This window comes from Athene cunicularia (assembly GCF_003259725.1).
Source record: "Athene cunicularia isolate RWA chromosome Z unlocalized genomic scaffold, athCun1 chrZ_part1, whole genome shotgun sequence".
Classification (NCBI taxonomy): Eukaryota; Metazoa; Chordata; class Aves; order Strigiformes; family Strigidae; genus Athene; species Athene cunicularia.
Genome location: NW_020799142.1, coordinates 33,773,054 through 33,796,395, shown reverse-complemented (window position 1 = coordinate 33,796,395; position 23,342 = coordinate 33,773,054). Strand labels below are relative to the sequence as shown.

Here is a 23,342-nt window from a genome sequence, read left to right as displayed (position 1 = left end):
TTGACTTTAATGATCATTTAAATGGGAAAGACTATTTGGTATTACGGCTTGGGTAAACACTGCTGTCTCTGCAAACAAGTGGCCCAGAGTGAAGTAAGTGCAGGTAGGCTTCCATCAAAAGTGGTGTGTGATAACAAGAATGTTGTTGTGCGTTACTATAGGCAGATTAAATGGATTGGGAATGAGACAATTCCTACTTTCTTTAGGAAAACTATGCTTGAGTCTTATCTCATAAGAGGCTGCAGTAACATGAACTATTAAAAACCTTTTTGCTAAATAACTTGATAAAAATCTGTGAGAAGGAAAATTTGTGATGATTCAGAGAGGGACATGGACAGGCTGGAGAGGGGGGACGGGCAAACCTCCTGGAGTTCAACAAGGCCAAGGGCAAGGTCCTGCCCATGGGTTGGGGTGATGCCCAGCACAAATCCAGGCTGGGCGAGGAGGGGATGGAGAGCAGCCCCCAGGAGAAGGACTTGGGGGGTTGGGGGGTGGAAAACTGCCTGTGAGCCAGCAACGTGTGCTGGCAGCCCAGAAAGGCCCCGTGTGCTGGGCTGCACCCAGAGCAGGGTGGGCACAGGGCCAGGGGGGGATTCTCCCCCTCTGCTCCGCTCTGTGAGACCCCCCTGCAGGGCTGGGTCCAGCTCTGGGCACCAACAGCAGAAGGACACGGACCTGCTGGAGCGGGGCCAGAGGAGGCCACGGAGATGCTGGGGGGGCTGGAGCCCCCCTGTGAGGACAGGCTGGGAGAGTTGGGGGGTTCAGCTGGAGAAGAGAAGGCTGCGGGGAGAGCTTAGAGCGGCCTCCCAGGGCTGAAAGGGGCTGCAGGAAAGAGGGGGGATAGGATGAGGGGGAACGATTTTAAACTGACAGAGGGGAGGTTTTGATGAGCCCTAAGGCAGAAATTGTTCCCTGTGAGGGGGGTGAGGCCCTGGCACAGGTTGCCCAGAGAAGCTGTGGCTGCCCCCTCCCTGGAAGGGTTCAAGGCCAGGTTGGACGGGGCTTTGGGCAACCTGGGCCGGGGGAAGGTGGGGGGCGTGAAACTGGATGATATTTAAGGTCCCTTCCAACTTGAACTACTCTGTGATTATGTGATTTTATGCAGTAATTGGACCTTATCAGAAAGGTTTTTAAGACTTTGTAAGTTCTGGACAACAGCTTGCTTTTTTCACGTTTTATGAATAAACCCAGTCTTGCCATAGGATTAGAAGTAAAATAATGAAATTGGCAGAGTCTGGACCTGTCACAGGCGAGAAATAGCTTCACTTCATTTATCACTAAAGCAAAGTATTTCTGGAGTGGTAGATGACTTAGGGTTGGGGTTCTTTTCCCCTAGAAAAAAAATGTGTTTCTCCAGTGAAAAAGTCTACAAGTCTTGGTCATTTTAGGTACTTTTAAACCATAAACTAACTTGGTAGTCTTTTTTGCCAATAATGATTTAAAACTTTTTTCTGTTGCATATTTTAGTAAGATTTTGCACCTTACCTCCAAAACTGGCATCCGACCAGCAGTCTGTGGGTACTTTTCCTTTCCTTTTTCCATTCTGCTCCCAGAAGCACATTCCATGTGTTTTGCTCAGCATCCTCCTAAGCCAGAAGGCTGATGAGAACAGAATTAGTACCCATTCAGGGATTACAGTACCACTGCGTTATCATAAAGTATAATTATGGGTTGGTTGGGAAATTTTGCTTGTTACTGAGACATATGGCTTTATTCATCCAACTTCTAATGTCAGAGTTGGAGGTTGTACAATTTTGTGACAATTAACAAAATTTTTCTCTTAATGGGATCACCTGTACGCTGACAAATTCCAACTGCTACAATTAATGTTTAACCTAAAGGCTCAAATATTGTCTTTTTCCTAATGGGTTTAATATTGGTTTACTTCTATTTTCAATGCAAACGCAGTGTTGTGGGTTGTTATGCTGATCACTGATTTCAGTGGTTATGGTGTGTGCAATGTAAATTTCAGACGTAGGTAAACCATAGATCAGCTGACAAAATGCTATTATCTTAAGTAAATAGAAGTAAGAGTAAAAACAGACAAAGGAAAAAAGACAACAAGCTACATGACTATTTCTTTGAGGATGCAGACTGGTTTGTTAACACCAGTGTGCTCAGATTTCTGTAGAGCAGCCTGTAGGTTTTTATGGAAAGTGGTTTTTGAGCTTCCATGCAAGATGTTTTGTGTGGCCTTAGTTCCTGATTTGGGATCATGGGTCAGGAGATGAGGCTTTTTGTTTGGCTACTGCCATGGTCTGGAACAACATTTCACTGAAATCAGCTCGTTTACTCATCTTCCTTTGGGAAAAAAAAAAAAAAAAAAAAAAATTAAAAGAACCAAACTGTAAGTGTTCTGTTGAATGAATATAATTCAATGTTTTATTGCTTTTTGACTGTGATTTTTAGTCAGCTGCTGATAATTTTATTGAAAGGAATTTTTTATTATGGAAGGATCACTTTACACTCAACTTTGAGTGACTTGGCAGAAGGGATTTGTTTATAAATAATCCTATTACAAATTATTTGTACTGCAGAGCATATCAGTCAAGAAACCAGTGAGATATAAAATCACTGCTGTGCCTATTTGGTGGGTAAAAAATTGTCTTAGCTTGTAGGTCTCAAAATGCAGTTTTAACTGGATGATCATCAGGTCGGTGCACATCTAGTGGAAACCCTTGTGCATTGTTCATTAACTCCTACCCTATTTAAAATAATGTATCGAGAATAAGTTTTGGGGAAAAAATGAAGAGGAAAGATTGCTGGTATGAAAAGGTAACCTTGTAAGCCTGATACATGCAAGGTGTATTTTCATAGAGTGATATAGAGTTTCATGCATGTAGGTCATGATCTTGGGATAAGAGGTCCAGGTAATACTGACTTTGAAAGAACTTGGAGGTACTCTAGGGCAGGTTTATGAGTTTATCCTGAAATTATTTCAGTGATGAAGGGTAAATAAATTTTTTACTAAGGAGGTCTTCAGTATGCAAAAGTATAATGCACTCCAGTAGCATGAAACTGAAGTTTTTTTTTTTTTTTTTTTTTTTAACACAGTGGGTGATTCACTGGAATAGTTTAACAAGAGCTCTGGATTTCCCAAGATTGGAATTTTTAAATGAGATTGGAAGTTTTCCTAAAAGATATATCCAAGTCCAGCCACAGCTATTGGACTTGAAGGAGGAAGTAGCTGCAGGAATTCCTATGGCTTGTGTCAGACAAGCTGATCAGAGTGGCTTCTTTTGGCATTAAAAATCAGAGCTATAGGCAGATTGCCATGCAGGATTTTGTTGTTTTGTTTGTCTTGCAGATTTCTTTAAAAGATGGCATTTTGGTTCAGATTTTTCCCATTACAAATGTTATCTTCTCGGGTACTATCCCCCAGGTGATCTGACCCAAATAGTACAAAACACTACAGCTTGCCAAAACCCTATTTTCTCATGCACAAAAACCCCCTAAATTGAAAGGGAAAAAAATGCCAGAGCTATATTCTCTCTATATAATAATTTTTATTCCTCCCACCCTGGCAAAAAATTATCAGAGACATGATCTAGACGCATTCTACCACATTAGCATGTGAAACTAAAACACATCTTGATGAGACGGAATTATTCTTAATTGAATGCTTATGAGCCCATGTTCCCATGGGGTGAAATTGGAACAAAATTACTTTCACACATTTCCATTGTAGCAGTATGTTCAGAGTCCAGGGATTTTGCGTTCATGTGTAATATCTGGCAATTAATCAGCATTGGGGAGGGTGTCTTTATTATTTTATAAGTATGTAAATAAGCTATTGTTTGGAGACTAAAACCAGAACTATTCTGTAGCTTGCCTGAAGAGTCTAGGAGAACACTAATAAAATGAACATCAGACTGAATGTAGTTTAATAGTTCATAGCTGAAAGCAGGGAGGATTTATGCTCCTGTAAATCAATCTTCTGCTTAGGCCAAAAAGCGTTACTGAGGTTCAGCTCCTCTGTACTATCTGCTGACTTTCCTAGGGTGCGGAACATCACCTTCTGGGTGCAGAGCACCTCTCCAGCAGCTTGTCACTGGTAGCATGGGCTGTAGTGGTGGTATTCTTTGTTTTGTCCATCTGGGTCATCCACTGTTACCTGGTTTGGTTTCCCAGACAGCACTGCATGAACTTCTGGCTAGTGAAGGCCACTTAATAAGATGTGTAATTATTGCCTAAATATAGAAAATTATTCACTTAGAAAATAACAAACATATGTTACTGATTCAAAACATCTTCCAATTTGTCAAATTAAAGCACAGATTCTCACCAAATCTACATTTTGGCTTATGCAGAAGTCCTTTTCATCATGAGCTCTCATTGCAAATCAGCAGACTGTAGCTGTGATTCCAGCACTCCTTATGTTCAGATGAAACTGGTGGAAAGTACTGACTGGAGCTAGAATTATCACAACTGATAATTGTGATTAAGATAATCCAACCAGAGTGCATGAAGTTAAGCATCTAAATGCATACTCTTTTTTTTTCCCTCTAAATTAGTGAGACGTATCTACATCTTGCAATTAATTGAGAACTAATGTTTAATCCATACATATGGATGTCTAGAGAGAGATCTGGGTGTCTACCTGGAACTGGGTGGTGCCTTAAGTATTGAAATATTTCAGAGACCTTTGCCAACCCCGAGTAACAAACAATTCACAAGTCTCCCAGAAAAATGGTGGAGCAAATAAATTTGCAGATGTCTCTGTAAGAGAGATACAGGTGATTAAGGGATTAAAATAATGCATATGAGCAGTGGTGATGAATGAAATTTTGGCAAAGGACTCTGAAGAATAGAAGCAACAAGAGATTTCTGTTAATCTAGGAGACGAGACAGTGGCAGTTACGGTTGAATGAAAAGTGTCCCACTCCATCAAATATATCAAATTTTAGTTCAGCAGTAATTTTTAATTAACAATCCAGTAGTCAATAGTGTAGTTAAAAAAGACCAAAAAAAGAGGAAACCTCACAACAGAATCTTAACATTGTAGGTGGCTTTCACATGAGATGTAATTTGATTAGTGAGATATCGTGCACAAGATGTGTGGCTCAGTATTCAGCTGATTTGGGGCTGATTGTGCAAGCACACCTAGTTGTTCTACATGTACTGACTGACTTCAGGATACTTAATGGCATGTTAGTTTAAAAGTGATGAGTCCGGGAGATAAAGCTTATTTGGCAAAATCCAGGTTTTTTTCAGTAAGCCCAGACGGTCTCAAAGCAGATGTTGTGGTATCTGCTGTAGAGGTGTTCTGCACGGGAGCTGCCACAGGGTAGAACCGCGTAGTGAAAATACCTGAGAGTTTTAATAGTCCTAATTAATTGCAGCTCCAAGTAGCATGAGTTTGGAAAAGCGTTTTTAAAAACAAAACCAACGAATCTTCTTTATTTAATATTTGGTTAACAAAATAAGTGATGAGAAGTTTCATTCTCATGGTTCTCCTTCTGAAGTAGTTCTGGGTGGTCTCTCTGCTGTCCAGCCATTTGATTTAAATTAGTGGTTAAATTAGTGATTTACATTAGTGATTAGTGATGGCAAAGAGGCAAGTGCCACCAGTGTGGTGTTGTAAGCCAACTGCAGTGAAGGCAGAGCTGCTGGGTCCTGCAGACCTGGCCTGGCTCCCTGGGGGGACATGAGGCTGCCCAGCCCCTGGGTCAGACAGGGAGGAAAGGAGCTGGATGGAGGGAACAGGGAACATTGCTGACTTGTTTAATGGAGGTGTAGCTACTGAAGACTTGGAAACTGGCATCCAGATCCATTCCTAGTGATCTAAATGACCCAGAATGTTCCAGATTTGCAGAATTAGTAACACTGTAAGAACTATTTCTTCTGTTCTTTTCATTTCCAGCTTCTAGTGAGAACATCCAACTACAAGAACTGTCATTTCTTCTCACATTTTGGTACTGCCATTCCTCACCACAGCCTGTTTGACCAAGAAATACAGAAGCAGGGGGAAAAAAAAAAAAGGGGGAAGGGTGGGGAAATTAGTCACCTTTTTATTCTAATCCTCCGAAGGATTGATTTAAGTTGTGTAAGGAGGTTTTGGATCCCCACTCTCCAGCAGGATGTAGGGGTTGAGAGCTGTGAGCTATTCTTAAATGTTTTTGTTCTTTCGTGTTTGTGTGCTGAATTTGTGAGAAAACATTGATGAGAATGCTCCCACTGCACCAGCCACAGATCAGAAAAAGCAGTGGGAGAGGAAAATCAGAACAACCACAACTGGTTTCCAAAGATGACTAATCCTGCAGCCCCAGTGTAACCTCCAGGACAGTGAATTAGCGTTTGGCTTTTCTTCTAATTGCTGGAAAAGTTTTCTGGGGCATCAGCCTAGCTGAAAACTAGTTCAGTACGTGTACACTAATGAAAGAAGATTTTAAAGTTTCCATTTACTGTTTCTGCCTCACGTACTTGGTTACTTTAAATACTTCTAGGTGCATAACATGCAGTATCACGTGTCATCTATGTTCCTTATTAGTTATCAGAACATTTTATGAAAGAGCAAAATCCAATTTTATGGGTAGGGTAGGATAAAATAAAGTACTTCTAAGGGAAGTGACCTGTCAGGAACAGCGTGATAGGTTTTTTTGACTTCCAATTGGTGAAAAGCCAGCCCTCGCATTTTGTAAGCTTGCATAGATTTAAGTGCAGTCCAGCTTTTAATGGTCTTCCACTGAGATGTGAGCTTCAGAGGAACCTGTGCTGTACCGAAGGTGAACCTCAACCCTACTAACTGTTAAGACACCCCTGAAGTTCTTGTTAGGTGTTTGGTAGTGCACGGTCCTACAGAGCTGTGCTTTCTTACATTAAGAGTTTTACCATGAGCTCTGCTCTGATTCTTGCTCAGTTTTGCAGAATAGTTTCAAGAGAACTCAACACAGATGTTTTACTTTGCAGTGCAAAAATATGCAAGTTCTTGCTTTTAATGTGATGTTCACCCAGCTGAAATTAAAAATTGGCAATTATAAAAAAAACCCAAAACCTAAAAATAAATTAATAAAATCAGAACTGTCTGATGCTTCATTCATTAATCTCCAAGCCATCCTCTTGCTACTGAAGGATTTTACCTTAAAATATAATTTCTCTGTTTCCCAAAGCTCTTTGTAGTGCAGTTGTGGCTTTGCTGGTTGCACCATTGACTTGGTGTTCACTTCCAGCAGGCAGTGTTCCGTGCATTCTGTTGTTTCTTGGAGCTGAGCTGAGTGTTTATCCATGCTCATGGTGATTTCAGGGAGTCACCAAATGGCCGAGGTTGGGAGGCAGCTCTGGAGATTGTTATGTCCAAGCCCCTGCCCAAGGCAGGGTCACCTTGAGCCAGTTGTCCAAGTCTGTGTCCAATTGATTTTTAATGTCTCCAAGGGTGATGACTTCACAAGCACTCTGGGTAGCTGTTTTGGTTTTTTTTGTTTCTTATGTTTAAATGCAATTTCCTCTATTTCAATTTGTGCCCATTTCCTTTTGTCCTTTTTCTGGGCACCACTGAGTCTCGCTTCATCATCTTTGCCCCCTCCCATCAGATATTTGTACGCACTGAGAACCCCTCAAACCTTTTCTTCCCCAGGCTGATCAGTCCTAGGTCTCTCAGCCTCTCTTTGCACGTCATATGCTCCAATCACTTAATCGTCTTTGCTGGGCTTGTTTCTTCATGTCTCTGCTCCTGGGGAGCCCAGCACTGCAGACAGGGCTTCCCCAGTGCTGAGCAGAGAGGAGGGGTCACCTCCCTTGATGGGCTGGCAACGCATTACCTAATGCAGTCCGTGGTGCTTCTGTTGCCGTGAGGGTGCATTGCTGGTGTATATCTAGCTTGGTGTCCACCAGGATCTTTAGGTCCTTTTCTCTAAAGCTGTTTTCTAGCTGGTCGGCCCTCAACATGCAGGATCTGATATTTCCCTTTGTTGAGCTTCATGAGGTTTCTGTTGACCTCTTCCTCCAGCCTGTCCAGGACCTCCTCAATAGCAGCACAACTGTTCGCTGCATCAGCCTCTCCATCCTGTTCTGTACCACCTGCAAACCTGCCAAGGGTGCCCTGTGCCCCACCAATATTCAGATATCATTAGTAATGATGTTAAAGAGCATTGGCCCCAGAGTCAACACATGGGGTACACCACTCAAGACTGGCCTCCAGCTGGATTTTGTGCTGCTGACCATAGCCCATCCATTGAGCCAGTTTTCTCCCCACCTCCTCATCCACTTATCTAGCCTCAGCTTCATCAGTTTGTCACAACCTTGATTGCATTTTTGAGAGTATTTATACAGTTTAGTATCCAGAAGAGTTTTGGGCTCAGATTCACCCAGACTACACCAGAAGGGTTGTGAATACTCATCTTTGCATGCTTTTGTTTGTCACGGGCTAAATTTAATTTCAGAAATGGTATTTGTATATATCTAGAAAGCCATGTTGTGTCTCTTCTGAATGTCCCCCCAAAATACAGTTTGTATGTAGTCCCATGGTCTGGCTTTGTCATTTGCTTCCCAAGGTGGAGGGAATTAACATCCCAACCTCAGAGTGTTGTGCTTGCTTTTGGTACAGTATAGACTAGAAAACTGTTGGTGTTTTCTTTCTCATCATACTAATTCAGTTCTTGGAAATGTTTTCTTTGCTTTGAGAAAAACAGAATGACCTGGAACATCACAGACATTTGTCTTTTTTAAAAGGACTTTTTGGGGAGGGCACTTTCTTCGGAATTTGAAAAGATTTTTGAATTGGTCGAGACAGAAGGAATTGAACAGGGGAATAAGATGTATAAAGTTGAGTGGGAGGTAAAGTGCAAAAGCACAACCTCTTTTCTCTGTGGGAATGAGGTTAATTTCCAAATAAATTGAAGACAATGTAAATTTAATTACTGTGCAACTTGAGGGACTGGGACTTAAAAAAATATATCATGTTGGTTTTTAAGATGGAAAAATATTGCACAACTGCAAGTATGCTGAAATGAATCATTAAATCAAATCTGTATCAGTTTTCCTACCAATCCTGAGATTTAAGTGTGTTTGTCTGAAGGCAATAAAATAACCTGTTTAGAATGGCAAGTTCGGTAGTGAATAAGGTAATGTAGGATGACAGTGTATGTGGGAAATAATGACCTTTTTCCTACTGAAAAACGAACAAACAATAACTTCAAAGTGTTAACCTAAAATAAATTCTGCTTTCTCTTACATCAGGGCTCTTCATGCCTAATTAATGTTTCTAACTCTTACTGGTAATGTCTGTAACACCTTTTTAACTGAAGAACAAAATTTAAAACCCTGACAGACAGACTACTCTAGTGAAGAAACATGATGACATTTTAGCTCTGTCAAGGTTAGATTATGAAACGTGGGTAGGATGTTTTTCTGGCTAAATATGGGAAGTATTTTTATAAAAGATGAAGAAGGGACAGTCAGAGACGGAGCTCCTTCAGGATGCTGACAAGCCTTTTCCTGCTGTGAGCCACGGTGATTTTGATCACACGCATTTGTCGTTTGGGTGAGCGGTACTGGCGATGGAGACAAAAGCCGGGTGAATTCAGTACTCCAAACATTTTTCTTTCCTTAAAGGCTTCCAGATGATCTGTTCCAAAACTGTCATCTTCCTGCAATGATGAGTAGATTAGAGCATTTCAAACTGTCTGTAATATATTTCTAAAAATGTTCTGTAGGTGCTGAAGACCACGTTATGTTCTTGATACGTATATAATGTACTCAGGTGGTGCGTTTGTAATGGTTACAGGTCCTTGCTCAATATTTGTCCAGGTTTTGCCCTTTTATGTGGTTTTTTTGGGTTTTTTTTAAAGCTGTAGAACAAGTGGGAGAAAATCTCTGAACTCACCAAATTTAGGATGCAATTCTCAGAAGGCAGCTTTACAGTTCATAATAAAGATGCACGGAAAACGAAGCAGATGAAAAGCCCTTTGTTATTTCTAACACATACGTAGGAATGGGCATGGGTGCTGTTGAGAGGCTCTAGCTATTAAGAAGAAAGAAATAAAGAAAATAATGAAAAAGGTTGAATAACAGGAATTAAGAAAATACTGTAGGCTGGCTTCCCAGGACATTGGCACAGCACTTGGACTGAACTGGGCAAGGGCAGGCTGGGGCTTCCTAAAACCAAATTAACCTTCATGTGGATCATTAGCTGGAGCTTTTTCCATAGTGAATTGGAACTCCTAATTCATTATCTCTTGTTTTGTTCAGCATCCGCTGCTCTTGGATTCTGACTGGATATTAACAAAAAAAAAAAAAAAAAAAAAAAAGAAATTAGTGTTCTTGATAAATGTTTTCTTTCACTGACGTGGATATTTTTCAGGATGAAAAGACTCATTTTTTATTTCCTATCTATTTTGACGTGAATTTTCCTTTGGAAAGAGTTTTATTTATGACTGGCTACATTTTGCAGGTTTATATCTAGATGCATAAATCCACAGAAATTCAACAAAGAGGATTGATGTTGACATTACAATGAAGGATATAGACAATTTTTACCTGTGATATTTATTTTTCAAGTACAGTGTTGTTATGCTTTTACAGGAAAGGTTTAGTACTAGAGATTAAACTTAATCTTGGTCTTGGTGTTGAAAATTATTTTAATGTGTTACATTATTTGACATTATCCTGCATTTTTCTTGCATTTTATTTTTTTTCAAGTAGTAGCACCTTCACGTGCCTCTGAAAATTTTTAAGCATTTCAGACTTTTTCGAAGTATGTATACCTGCATGTCAGTGCTCTTTGCAGACAGAAACAATATTTCCAACCGATGTCTGCTTCGGAGGAAGTTGTGTGTATCTGTACATATGTGCATACATTTATGTTATACCAAATATTGTGTGAATTTTCAGTTCATGATAAAGTACCATACACTTTTAATAGAAAGCTCTCTTCTTCATCCCTTTCAATGTATTTCATGTCCAGTGTGATTTATTCAGAAAGGAATGTAGAAGTAAAATTTGAAAATTCCCTAGAAATTCTGTATTTGATAGTTTGAATACACATGCTTTGGCAGTTGCAGTTTGTGTACCAAGAAGGAACATCCTTCAGAATAACTGCGTGGTGAAATTGTAGGGGAGTGAAGAAACTGCTGCTCTGACATTTTTTCAGTAGTGCAGCTCAAACTATACTTTTTTTTTTTTTTTTTTTTTTTTTTTTTTTTTTTCTGGGCTTGGAAATACAGTTAAAACTAGATTTTTGAGCCAAAATCACTAGCACAGTATGGATAGAGGTACTCTGCTGAAGGAGTTTATTACAAACTCAAGTCTATATATAATGTTCTGCACACGGCATAAAAAAATAAAATTGCCTTGATCAGCATTGAATTTAACTCAAAGTCTGGGAAATAATAAGGTTGTCTGTGAGTTTTTAATTCAGCATCTTTGTTTCAAAAGCAAAAACACAATCTTTATTTAAGTGATTATGCATTGTTTTTTGTTCTGAATGTAGTATTATTCACTGCTTTGGTTTTTTACATCGTCTTTATTCCCTGTGTGGCCTCAGGGCACACTGAACACATGCCATCTAAACCCTGTCCGGAAGACAAAATATATTCATTTCCTTAATTACTGATTTTTTTTTTTAGATCCCATGGTACTCAGTTTCTCAGTGGTTCACAAATACTCACAAGGAAAGTACGAAGTATTTATCGTTTGGATTTGAAAAAAATAATTGCCCATTATGAACAGTTAGGGAAGTTATCTACAGATCTAAATGCATACTGTATCAAATTTTCTTTCCTTATGTGTTTTTAGAAGTCTAGAAATGACTTACTGTTTGTTATGTGAGAGACAGTCCTTGCATCCAGGATTATGTTTGTGAGCACGTCTCAGCAGTGAGACCAGTGTGTGGTTTGAATTTTTGGTCATTTCTGTAAGGTACTTAGCAATAGCTTTTACTACAGTCCTGATAGGTCCTGATAGGTCCAATTAATTTTCTTTATTTCCCCTAAGAAATGTTTCCGATTTAAAATTTGAGAGGTTTTATGTCAATAGGGTAATTAAACTAACTGTAGTGATTAGGGAGAGACACCTGGGTGCTTTCCATGACCGTTATTGGAACACTGCTGGGATCACTGAGAAAGGAACCTGACTGAAGAGAAGGTCGGTGCATGAGGAAGGCGATGAAACTCATTCCTGTGGAGCAAGAATGGCTCCAAAAGACCTTTTGGAGAGGACTTTGAAGAAGAAAGGTGGGGGAAAGAGAACAGAGGCATAAGACAAAGCTAATTATTGCCGTCTACAGCACGATAATGTTTCTTGTTCCACTGCTTCAATTCTGAAACTTGGTTTTATGGAGTTAGGTCAAAGCCATGATGCTGTTTCCTGGGCTCAAAGGAGAAGGCAGTGAATGGTTCATTTTAACCATGTCGGGGCACTGGAAAGCTGAACCCACGCTGCGCGGGGTTGCTGTAAGGACGGGGTGCGGATGGCGTTCGAGTCCATCGGTGAGGACTCTCGGTGACGGAAGCACGGTTCAAGACTCATATTTTGCTTCAGTCTTAGCCTGAAGAGAGCTGTTAGCAACCCACATACCCTGTGAACTTCTGCATATGGAATGAGTCTGCTAACTCCTAATGTGGATCCAGATTCTTTCCTGTCAGAGTGAGTACAGAGAGGCACAGCAATTTTTTGTAAGTGTAGCAATGACCCAAATACTCATAAGCCTACATGTACACACACCCCCGGTGTGTTTGAGCAAAGTCATGCCAAATGAAATCTGCTCAGAGGATAAGGATTTGGACCTCAGACTGCATGGCAAGTGATGTCTTTTTAATTTTCTTGTTGTTGTTTCATTGTTCAGAGTCTGTCTTTGGGTTTTTGGGTGGGAGTTTTGCTCAGGCTGCTTTCTCCAGCAATTTCCTCAGATTCTCACCCACAGAGTTTTGTCCTAATTCAAGACAAATGTCTTTTCTCAGCAGCCATGAAACACTTATCCTATTGAATTAAGAGCAAGTAGATGAAATGGAAGTATTGTGGACTCTGCCCATTCAGTATTCTTATAAAATATTAACAGCACAAACACAGGGAACGTTGATAGGAATTACATTCATGCCTTGAGACACCTAAGGTAGATTCAGAGATACTTAGAATAAACCTTATAATTGGTCTGAGCTTTACAAACATGTATTCTGTTTATCCTGATCTGCATGAATTTTGCCCTATAGCTTTAGGCTTCCTGAATTTAGTTTGCCACTTGCCACTCTCTCTGCTAGAGAAAAGAACAGCAGGACGTGACAGGGGGTTTCATCTGTAGTAGATCACAGTCTGGGTTACTGAGTTTAAGAAGATGTGGAGTTAGGAAGATGTTTCTAGGTAGTGCTCCTCATCCTTGCCTGTCTCTGTCCTTTGTGTGGAATTACAAGGATGTTATTTGGCATGCCAGACAAAAGGGGAATGAAATCATCTGTACCAAGATACAGTGGAAGGATTTTACTGCTTTCTGTGCCTTTTACTTCTCTAGTGATAGGGCCCTCAGTTTCCCAGCATCCATTGGAAAGTGGCCATGTGCTGCCTAACAATTTGTGCCCTCAGCTGAAAAATGCATTTCCCACTCTCTGCAAATTAAACTTTGAGCTTACTTTTGTAAATATTTACTTTTGTCTCACCACATCAAATTCCTTGCTTCCATGTTTTTTCTGGTCTCCTCTTAGATTCCATTTTAACAGGAAATCCTGTCTGTTAATGCAAAGCCTCCATTAATTGTTCTAAGTTGCTTCTGAATTCACTTACGTTATTTTGCTACAAGTGTATGATGACTACATGTTTTTCTACTTATTAATAAAAAAAAATTCTTCAGGAGGCAAAATTTGGAAAGTCTTTGTAGTTACAGATCTCTGTTCCTATGTAAGCAGTGGCAGATAAAAGAATGCTCTTTCAAATTAATGAGAAGCTTTTGTCAGGAACTAAAGGTACCTTTGAAATACTTCCTTTATTACGATCAAATTCGGGACTGTAGATTTAAAAGAACAGCCTTTAATATTGGCTGTTTAACAGGAAGATTGAATAGAAATAATTATTTTAAACAGCTTGCATTAAAATAATTTGTGATGCTTTAGGATTTGCCTTGAAACAGCAGGTAGCTGAGGCACACAGCGTGTTTCCAAGGGGACACAAACTTACATTTTTGAAAAGACACTAGATAAGAAAAGTCAAAAAAAGTCTGATGACCAACTACCAAGGTCAGAACATGGCAATACCAGCCTCATGTGGACTTTTTGCTACCTAGAAGCCGTTTTCATTCCCTGATACTTGAAACACTCTTTGGTGAATAAGTCCATCAGTGATTCCCATACAAACCACTTTATTTGCATACATGACCTTTGTGGAGACTGCACACCATAGTTTCTGTTTCACATCATCTTCATGAGCCAGATGGGACTAATAGTAAATATAGCAAAGCTTTATTCAGCAGAAGTTAGTCACTCTTCACTTTACAAAATTAGCAAGAAAGACATAAAGTATGTTCTTATTTTCTGTTTAGCAATTTGGTTTCTTAATTGGTTAGCTTCTCTTTCCTGGGATCCCAAATGTCTCCCAGGCCTTAGACTTGGGCTCAGGTAAGAGCAGAGGGGCCGCAGATAGCCTTTGGAGTTCTCCATGGCTATTCTCACTTGTTATTTCTGTTTATGTGCCGTTACAGCTTGCATAATTCAACTGCAGAATGCGTTAAGGGCTCTTCAGTAGACATGAGCATTTGGGGACTTAGTGATTTTTCTGCACTTATTTGTGCTAAATGGATTTCTCCCAGGGCCTGGTTCCTTAAGTGCTTACAGAGCACTCCTCCATCGCCTGCAGAAAGGCTGCTCAGCTGACCCTGCTGCACTTGCTTGCAGCCAGTCCCCCGATATGAGACTGTAGGACAATGCATTTATTATATTTCGTAAGAAAAGATACAGTGCATTTCTTTTGATGTGACCTCTCACATGACCGTAGAAGCAGATGAACAATTCAGGTGTCCCTCTGCTTAGAAATGTCTGTACAGGCATCTTATCCAGCACATGTGTGGAGTTCTCGTGCCGTAGCACTCTCTGTTTTGCTGTTATCTATTAAAAAATAGGCCAAAACCAAGAAGTGTTCCTTATATATGCAGGAATTAAGGTATGGTTTTAACTTCTAGATGTCAGGTTTCAAAACAAAGATATTTTTAGAGCTTGCTATATAAAGGAGTTTATTTCTAATATGATTGTGGTGTTCATGCAGGCATTGTAAAATCCTATTGTTTAAGGAGTATTTGCATAACATGGTTTCAGTGTTTAGGGCTTATATTTAATTCCTTAAAATTGAGAACAATAGTACTTTTGGCATGTATATGAGAGCAGAGAGAAGGAACAGCAAGGAGTATTGCTGAATTGTTTGAGAACATTCATCATCAAAATTTTTGATCCATGGAGCTGTATTTTTTCCATCACCGGATGGTGTTTTGTGTTTCTGTGGTGTTCATTTTGTCTGCAGTATCCTTCTGAACTAGAAGAGTGAGGAGAAAAGATGCACAACATTTGCATTTCCAAGTTTCAAATAAATTATGTTGAGCAGCACTTTAGTCCTCAAGTAATTCTCTACTCAGCACATAAAGAATATTTTAAAATATTCAGATAATTGAAAAATCTTTCCCCTTGAGAAGCTGACTAGTGATTTGGATTGGGAGAAGTTCAATTCTTATTCCATTTTTCTGTCATATAACTCAATCTGACCTTCCTCTGCTAACGTGCTCGGTTTGTCTCCCGCTCTCTGACAGTGCCCCTTTCTTTCAGGCTTCCATCTCTTTCTTTGTGTCATAGCATCAGTCTAAGCTCAACTCACATTCTTGGTATTAAGGTTCTTTTCTTTCCTCGCTGCCATTGCTGTGACAGCATAAACGGGAATTTATAGCACCTCGAGCCTGGTTTCAACCACCTTTGTAAGAGAGAGCTGTGCCCATGCAATGGTACTTTAATTATAAACTATTTTTTTTCATCTGAAAGCTTGAAGGATTCTCTATAAACAAACTCTTTCTCCATGTGCATATTTTGCTCTTTTTGGTAAAATCACCCTTTCATCTTTTCTCAAATCCATTAAATTTAGTTTCTTGAATGTTTCATGGAGAGGTGTGTTTTCTGGTTTAATAACTGATATCCTGATTCTGCCCCGAATCTTTGCATTTTCAAACCATCATGATGAAAACTACATACAGATGCCAGTGGCAGGTGCTGTAGAGTGAAACTTTGCTGAATGTAGAATCATAGAATCATTTAGGTTGGAAAAGACCTTTCAGATCATCTAGTCCAGTTGTAAACCTCACACTGCCAAGTCCACCACTAAACCCTGTCCCCAAGTGCCACATCTACACGTCTTTTAAACACCTCCAGGGACAGTGACTCCACCCCTGCCCTGGGCAGCCTGTTCCAATGCTTGACAACATTTTGGTGAAGAAATTTTTCCTAATATCCGATCTAAACCTCTCCTGGAGCAACTTGAGGCCATTTCCTTTTGTCCTATCACTTGTTACTTGGGAGAAAACCAACCAACCACCTTGCTTCAACCTCCTTTCAGGGAGTTGGAGAGAGTGATAAGGTCTCCCCTCAGCCTCCTTTTCTCCAGACTAAACACCCCCAGTTCCCTCCGTCCATCCTTTGAGGACTTATGCTCCAGACCCTTCACCATCTTCGTTGCTCTTCTTTGGACATGCTCTAGCACCTCAATGTCTTCCTTATGGTGAGGGGCTATATTTTTAATACCAAAGACAGTTACTCTTTCAGCAGCTTTATTCCATTATGGGCAGCTGTTTGTTGGTCTGGTGGTCTTCAGTTGCTGCTCTCAGGTGAGATCCTTCACAGTTAGGGAGCAGCTTGGTTTCTTTGCTGCTAAACTTATGCATTCAAGTTTGCCTGTGTTAAATCACAGCACGTTTGTTTTCGGTCCAACTTATTGAAAGATAAAGAAAAAATTAGTAAATTACCCTTTTCTCTTTATTTGACACTCCTGTAATGACTAATGACTGTGCCATTCACAAAGTTTAACCATCATATTTCTTCATCATTGCTGTATATCAATGATACATGTCATCTTATATATCATCTCTGTATCACTGGAAGTATTTTGGTAGCTTTAGCAGATGTTAAGTAGCTGTTGGTATTTAGAAGGGCCAAGAACAGATTCCTGTTTGGCCGTACTAAGAAAACTTATTTCAAGATTCAAATTTGAAGATTTTTTCAAACTGTTAAGATGTCTTATTTTCAGTTTTTATAATGCATGCCATGTTCTTTTTTATCATTTAAGTTTCTTCATAAAAGAAAATCCCATGTGGAACAGAGTCAAATACATGGGCTGCAGAAGCCTGTTACAACAAGGGTATTATTGTACTTTATTTCATTTCTAGTCTCACTGAAAAAAAGTCGAGTGTGCATAGCAAGTTCTGTTTTTCTTTGCCAGTGATATCCTCCTTCAAATGAGTCTCACGATCGCTGTCTCATTATTATGTTCAGGATTATCAGACATGTCATTATCTTGGATCGTTTACTTTCTTGAAATTTACTTTCTTAAAATAAAGTACACTTGTACCTTTCCTTGTCATTGTCCAAAGCTTTCAGAAAGCTCCAGTTTTTAGCAGTTTCCAACTTCTAGATTTACTTTCAACTTCTAATTTTAATTATCTTTTCTTATGATTTTTTTAGTTACAAAAATTCCATTTATACATTCAGTTTTTGTATGTGAGAAGTATACTTTATAAGCTGTTTCAGTCTGCTGTAAATCAAACTTTCTGCAGAACTTGCAGAAGCTTATATTTTTGTGATTGTTGGCTTGTGATTTTTGGTGGACCAAGACTTTTTTTTTTTTTTTTTTGACTCCACAGTCTTTGTGGAATTGCCTTATTGCTGGTTTGGATTTTATTGTCTGTGCAAATAACACATAGTCAAATCACTTGCATTTAGGCAACCATTTACTGTTCAGCCTGTAATCATTTTTTTATTGATCAAAGTTCAGACGTGTTAAATTAAAAACTTCATCTGTGTAGAAGGAGTTAAGAAACCAATGCTTTCTTAGTTCCTAAAAATCAGAAACACAAGAACTTAAGATTGTTGTTCAGCCTTCAGTCTTTCTCGTCGGTTGGGCCCATCCATGGTGTGATTTGATGATCTGTAACATATGCCAGCTGTTTTTTCCTCTTGCTATTATTCTAAGCTATTATTTTGCTTGTTAAACATTGGTCCATAAGTACTTCTCTGATGGAGAGATGAGTTAAGATGCCAAGACATTTTCATTGTTCTGAACATCATTTGTTACTATTATAAAACGTCCACAGTGGGTGAGATCAAAGGACTGTTGAGCTCCATAGCCTGTCTGACAGTCCGTGGAGAAGAACGGAAGAAAGAGGAAAGGTGTTCTGGTACAAAAATCTGTATTCTTGTCAGCCTGTGCAGGCTGCCCTCTGTGACCACGTAGTATATATATTTTACAGTTTGATACCAACTTGATTATTAGTTGGGCATAAATAGAAGTGTGACTAAGACACCTGAGAGAAATTTGGGTTACAATCTTAATTTCCACCTCTGCATGAATTGACACTTGTCTCCTCATACCTTGTGGGGAGCGGAACAACCTTGTAAAACACCGTTGCCTTGCATTATTCATGCCTTAAAAATCAAAATAAAGCCCCAAACCTTTCGGAGACTGAAGCAAAAAACAAGCATCTCCTCTAGAAGGCAATGGTTGTTGATGATAAAAGATTTTTGTGAGCTAAATTTCATGCAGGTGTCTTTTGAGGATTGTAACTAAACCTGTTTTGATACTTTAAAATTAAGATTATATTTATCAAGGTGGTTTTCAGAGGTAGAAATAGAGGCATAATAGGTGAATTACTTGGTGGTGAAGATTTGTACTGTTTGGGGAGGCAATGCCACTTCATTTGGACATCCAAATTCAATAATTAATCACAGTATTTGGCATTAACTTTTTTCTGTTTAACTGTAGTGATTCTGTGGAGCTCTGTGAGTTTGCTCTGGGCGCAGTTCTATGATATGTTTTTCTTTTCCTTATGAAAAATTCCTGCCTACATGTCCCTGCCCTCGTGCTCCTCTAAGGGGTGGTTCTTTGAGAAGGATGAACAATTTATGAAGAAAATTGTTTTGAGTTTTTCTAACCTGAATATTGGTGTTCTGGGCAGCGGTCCCAGAAAGAAATGTCTCAGTACAGGTGAGAAGGTGATGAAATGTGGCAGGAAAACAAAACTTTGCAAGGGGAAGCCCTGATGCCAAAGACAACGTATAATAGAGCTTGCCCCTCACTGCTCCTCTGGCAGTAGAAATCAGCCACCAAGGGCTTATGCCATAAACAAGCACTCTAGATTAGTTACATTACACACACGCACAAAAAAAGGAAAATATTTGAGAAAGGAAAAATAGGATATAAAGAAACAATCTTCAGTCGTTTTCCTTTCTCCTTCTTTTTCCCAGTTCTCTAAATTTCTGTCAGAGAAAAGCAATTTGTTCTTTGCTATTCCAGTTCCCTGTGGAATACCAGTGTATGTGCATTTTCTTCTTCACATGTATTGAATAAATGCACGTCTCAAAATCCTGATCCCATTTCTTTGTTTATATTTAAATTTCCTTCATAGCCAAAATGCTTTATGAATTTTGGAGAAGAACCTGCTGGTTGGAAACTGTTTTCATTCCAAATTCTTCCTCTTAGTGAAAGAGAATTTTCTGTATCTTCTGCCACAGACAGACACCAGATTTACCGTGTTCTTGCTGCACACCCCCTATAATCATCACAGGGTTGGTTTTAACCGATTATTCTGTCTCCACAGCACTAGATGGTGCTGATGACAGTATCTCTGAAATTTGAGCCTTCAAAAATACCAGCGTATCAAAAAGCAGCACTACTGTTTCAAGCCAAGGACTAGTTTGCAAATCCAAATTTTGATTTGAACAAAAATTTTGTTCTGTGAATACAGACTGATTATGGAGGGGGAAAAGATGGCAGACCTTACTAGTGTGTCTTATTTTCTGTGTTGCTTCTTCTTAACAAGGAATGTTCTAGTCATTTTGACTAATAGCTGTGAATTAGTGGGAAGTTGGCATTTGGTTCCGGGAATGACATGTGGTGTTGAGGCTCTGTTGGATAGCACGGAGGAAAATCTTAAGACTCCAGTTTTCATGCTGTCCCATCCTACTCAGAAGAGGGAGACAGGTGACATAGATTTGTAAATCTCCAATGGAGTGGACAACAGTGAGACAAGTCTCAAAGTCCAGGCATCAACATTTATTAATTATCCACAGTGTGTTAATTGGATACATGATAATTGACCAAGTATATAACAAACTATGGCAAGCAGTATGATATGCCTTGTGTTACTTAATGATAACAAGAAAAGGGTGGGGGGGAAAGGAGAGAGAGAGGGAGGGATAGAAGTAGGAATCGCTGGGCCGGGTTTCTGCATTGGTCCCTTCAACAAGGGATCAAGGATGCATCCATCGTCTTCACTCACTCTTACCCTTGCCCCCCCTCAGTTTGCACACACTTTCCTTGGGTCTGTGCCCCAGGCTGACCTTGCATCAATGTACCATGTATCTGAGGAGGAGTAAGGTGCTTCATGGGATGTTGTAACTGGCATGATATTGTTAATCTTCATTAGACATTAGGGTTGTCAAGTTTAGTACGCATTTCACGGATAATGAAGCAAAGGTCGTTCACCAGACAGATGGCCCTGAAACTTTACAAGATACCCCAGAGCAGAACCGTCCTGTCTCCACAGGGCTCCCCCCGCAGGCCATCCTCTGCTAGCCAGGCAGCTTTGTCAGCTCCTTGAGCGCAAAGCCTGCATTGTCCAGACTCCACACTACCCACCCCATGACTATAGTTTTGTCTTAGGGTGCTTACGAGTTTTTGAGACGTTCCTCAGGAAGGCTGGGAGGGCCTCTGTCCCCCTTCACTTATCTTTACCACGTCTCGTCTCTCGCCATTGTTTGTGCTTCTCTCAGTCCTTGTTTCAGGAGTTACAGGTCGTCTGTTACACATGTCATCAGATGTATTGTGTTACCCTGAAAACACCAAATGTTCCTAACCCTTGCAACCACCACGGAGGTCCCATAATCTCATCTGATATTGCCGTATCGGTCCAGTTGAGATTATCACCTCCCCAGTGTAATGTCCCAGTGCGACTGGGAGTCAGGCAGCTGTGGTGCTGACCCTGGTTTTGGCCGTGTCATCTTGAGTCTGTTCCTCATGCTGTCAGACTCTGGCTGAACCTTGGGGTTGATACGACCTACCCAGGGGCTCTCAAATGGATTGATTAGATATCTTAAGTGTGGCAAAGGTGGTCATTAAATGGAAGCTGTTAGTCTGTCCTAGCGAATAGCTGACTGAAGAAGTGTGGGGAAATGGTGGAGTTTATTGAGTTGTCTCTCAGGAAGTAAGATTTAGGCTTGAGAAACCTAACTAATTCCTCATGGCAGTGAGAATTGTTGGAAGAGCCTTCTCCTGAGGCTTTTGAATAGCAATGAAGGGACAAGGACTGGTACTTCATCTACTCTGCCATCTGGGAAAGATACAATATCAATGATATATTTCAAATAAAAAAATAAAGAGGGCTCTTTAAACACTGAGCATCACTTCTTGAGGCAGAAAGGCTTTCCAAGCATATGCTTCTAAGCATTGAAGCTATCCTCCATCTCCAAGAAATAGAGCCTGTCTAGAGTATAGCCCTGAGGTAGTATTTGCTACTTAGATTTTAATTACTAAGCAGGCTTTAATATTTTGTAACTGAACCTGGTGAACAAGGAGTATGTCACTGCTTCTTGTCCCAAGTGTAACCAACTCCAAGAGCAACATTCTCAGGCATTAGTGAATTTTATTGATTCTTATTTGTCATGACAGCCTTGTCACGCTAGGACAGCCTGATAGGAGTCCTGTAATGCTCCAAAAAGAAGCCAGAAGTATGTTTTAAAATACAGAAATCCTTAAAACATATGACTTATGCCAATATAGGGAGAGGGGAGAGTGGGTTGTCTGTGAACTGAGAACCATGTTTGAGGGATTCAGCAGCTGTACAGAAGTACAGCCTTGAGGCTGCTGAGCACTAGCTGGTGGCCTTCGTCCACTGCTTCTGCTTACTTCTTATACGTCTACATCAAGTTACATTTTCCTTATATATCAGATTATGCCAGCCTCTTTGAGTGTCATTGCCATGCTTTTTTTCAAAATGCACAAAAATAAAACTTTATTTCTCTCTGTATATATGGAACTCTGATTTCACAGATAATTTATAAAGCAAAGATAATGCTTTATTCCTTGACTTAAGCTAATATAAATTTGAAAAGAACATGTAAAATGCAAAACTCATCCTACAAATAGTTAAAGCTTTTGTCATATACTTGAATTCTTCCTGTACTAAGCAGTTAGGTTATTGAAATGAATAATACACAAGGATATATTGCAATATATTGCATGAGGTGCTGCACTTAAAAAATGCATTTTAGCAAACACATACTGGCTATGAACTAAAATTGCATGTATACCATTCCTTCTGTTACAGTTTGACTTTTAAGAGTTTAACAATGAACAAATGATGTTCTTTCACATAATTTATTTTATAGAATATTTCTAATTCAAACTGTGGTGTTGCCCAGCCCAGATGTTAAATACATTCTATATATGTTGAATAAATTCTATAACTGTAGTGCATTGCCTTCTAAAAATTTATTCATGTTTTTGTATATAATAAAACATCCCTTTTGACTGGATAGTCTAACGATATCAGGACATTTTCATGAAGTTGTTTTAATTTTTTTTTTCTTTTTTCCTCCAGTTTATTTTCTTTGTTGTCTAAAAAACACAACAAAGTGCTGGAGCAAGCCACGCAGTCCTTAAGAGGTTCCCTGGGTTCAAATGAATCTCCACTTCCTGATTATGTGAGTATTGAACTTAAAGTTTTAGTAGGTACTTCAGAATAGAAGTGGTACATCCCTAAATCTGCAAAGATTTATCAAAATGTGTGACAGCTAAGCAACCACCAACACCAAATACAGGAACCTGTATGAATGATGTCATGTCTGAAACGTCTTTTTTAAAAAAAATTACACTTACAAATGGCAAAGCAAAACCTCAACTATTCATAGCTAAGAGACTTACTGTACCCTGTCAACTTGCAATTTTCAAGCCATTTGTATTTTGGGATATTTAAATCATACTGTTAAAAACATTATTCTTAAGAGCGGGGCTTTGGCATCCACAGTATGCTAAAATGCCTAAAAATGATTGAAAACAATTCCCAGTGAGCCTTTGGGGGAGTATTGCAGCCATGGGGCAAATTGGTATGTTCTGAACACATGGATACATACAGTACTCTTCAGTTTACTGAGCCAATACCCGCAAAGAGGCAACAATTTTGT

The 23,342-nt window shown here is 39.6% G+C and overlaps 1 protein-coding gene across 2 annotated transcripts in view; it reads left to right on the top strand.

The window, feature by feature from the left end:
• DYM (dymeclin) overlaps window positions 1-23,342 on the top strand; it is a 219,953-nt gene that overhangs the window by 127,781 nt on the left and 68,830 nt on the right. For both annotated transcript variants that reach the window (XM_026865591.1, XM_026865592.1), the window contains one exon: window positions 22,760-22,862. In XM_026865591.1, coding sequence (XP_026721392.1) covers window positions 22,760-22,862 — 103 coding nt within the window. The remainder of the gene's footprint in view (window positions 1-22,759; window positions 22,863-23,342) is intronic.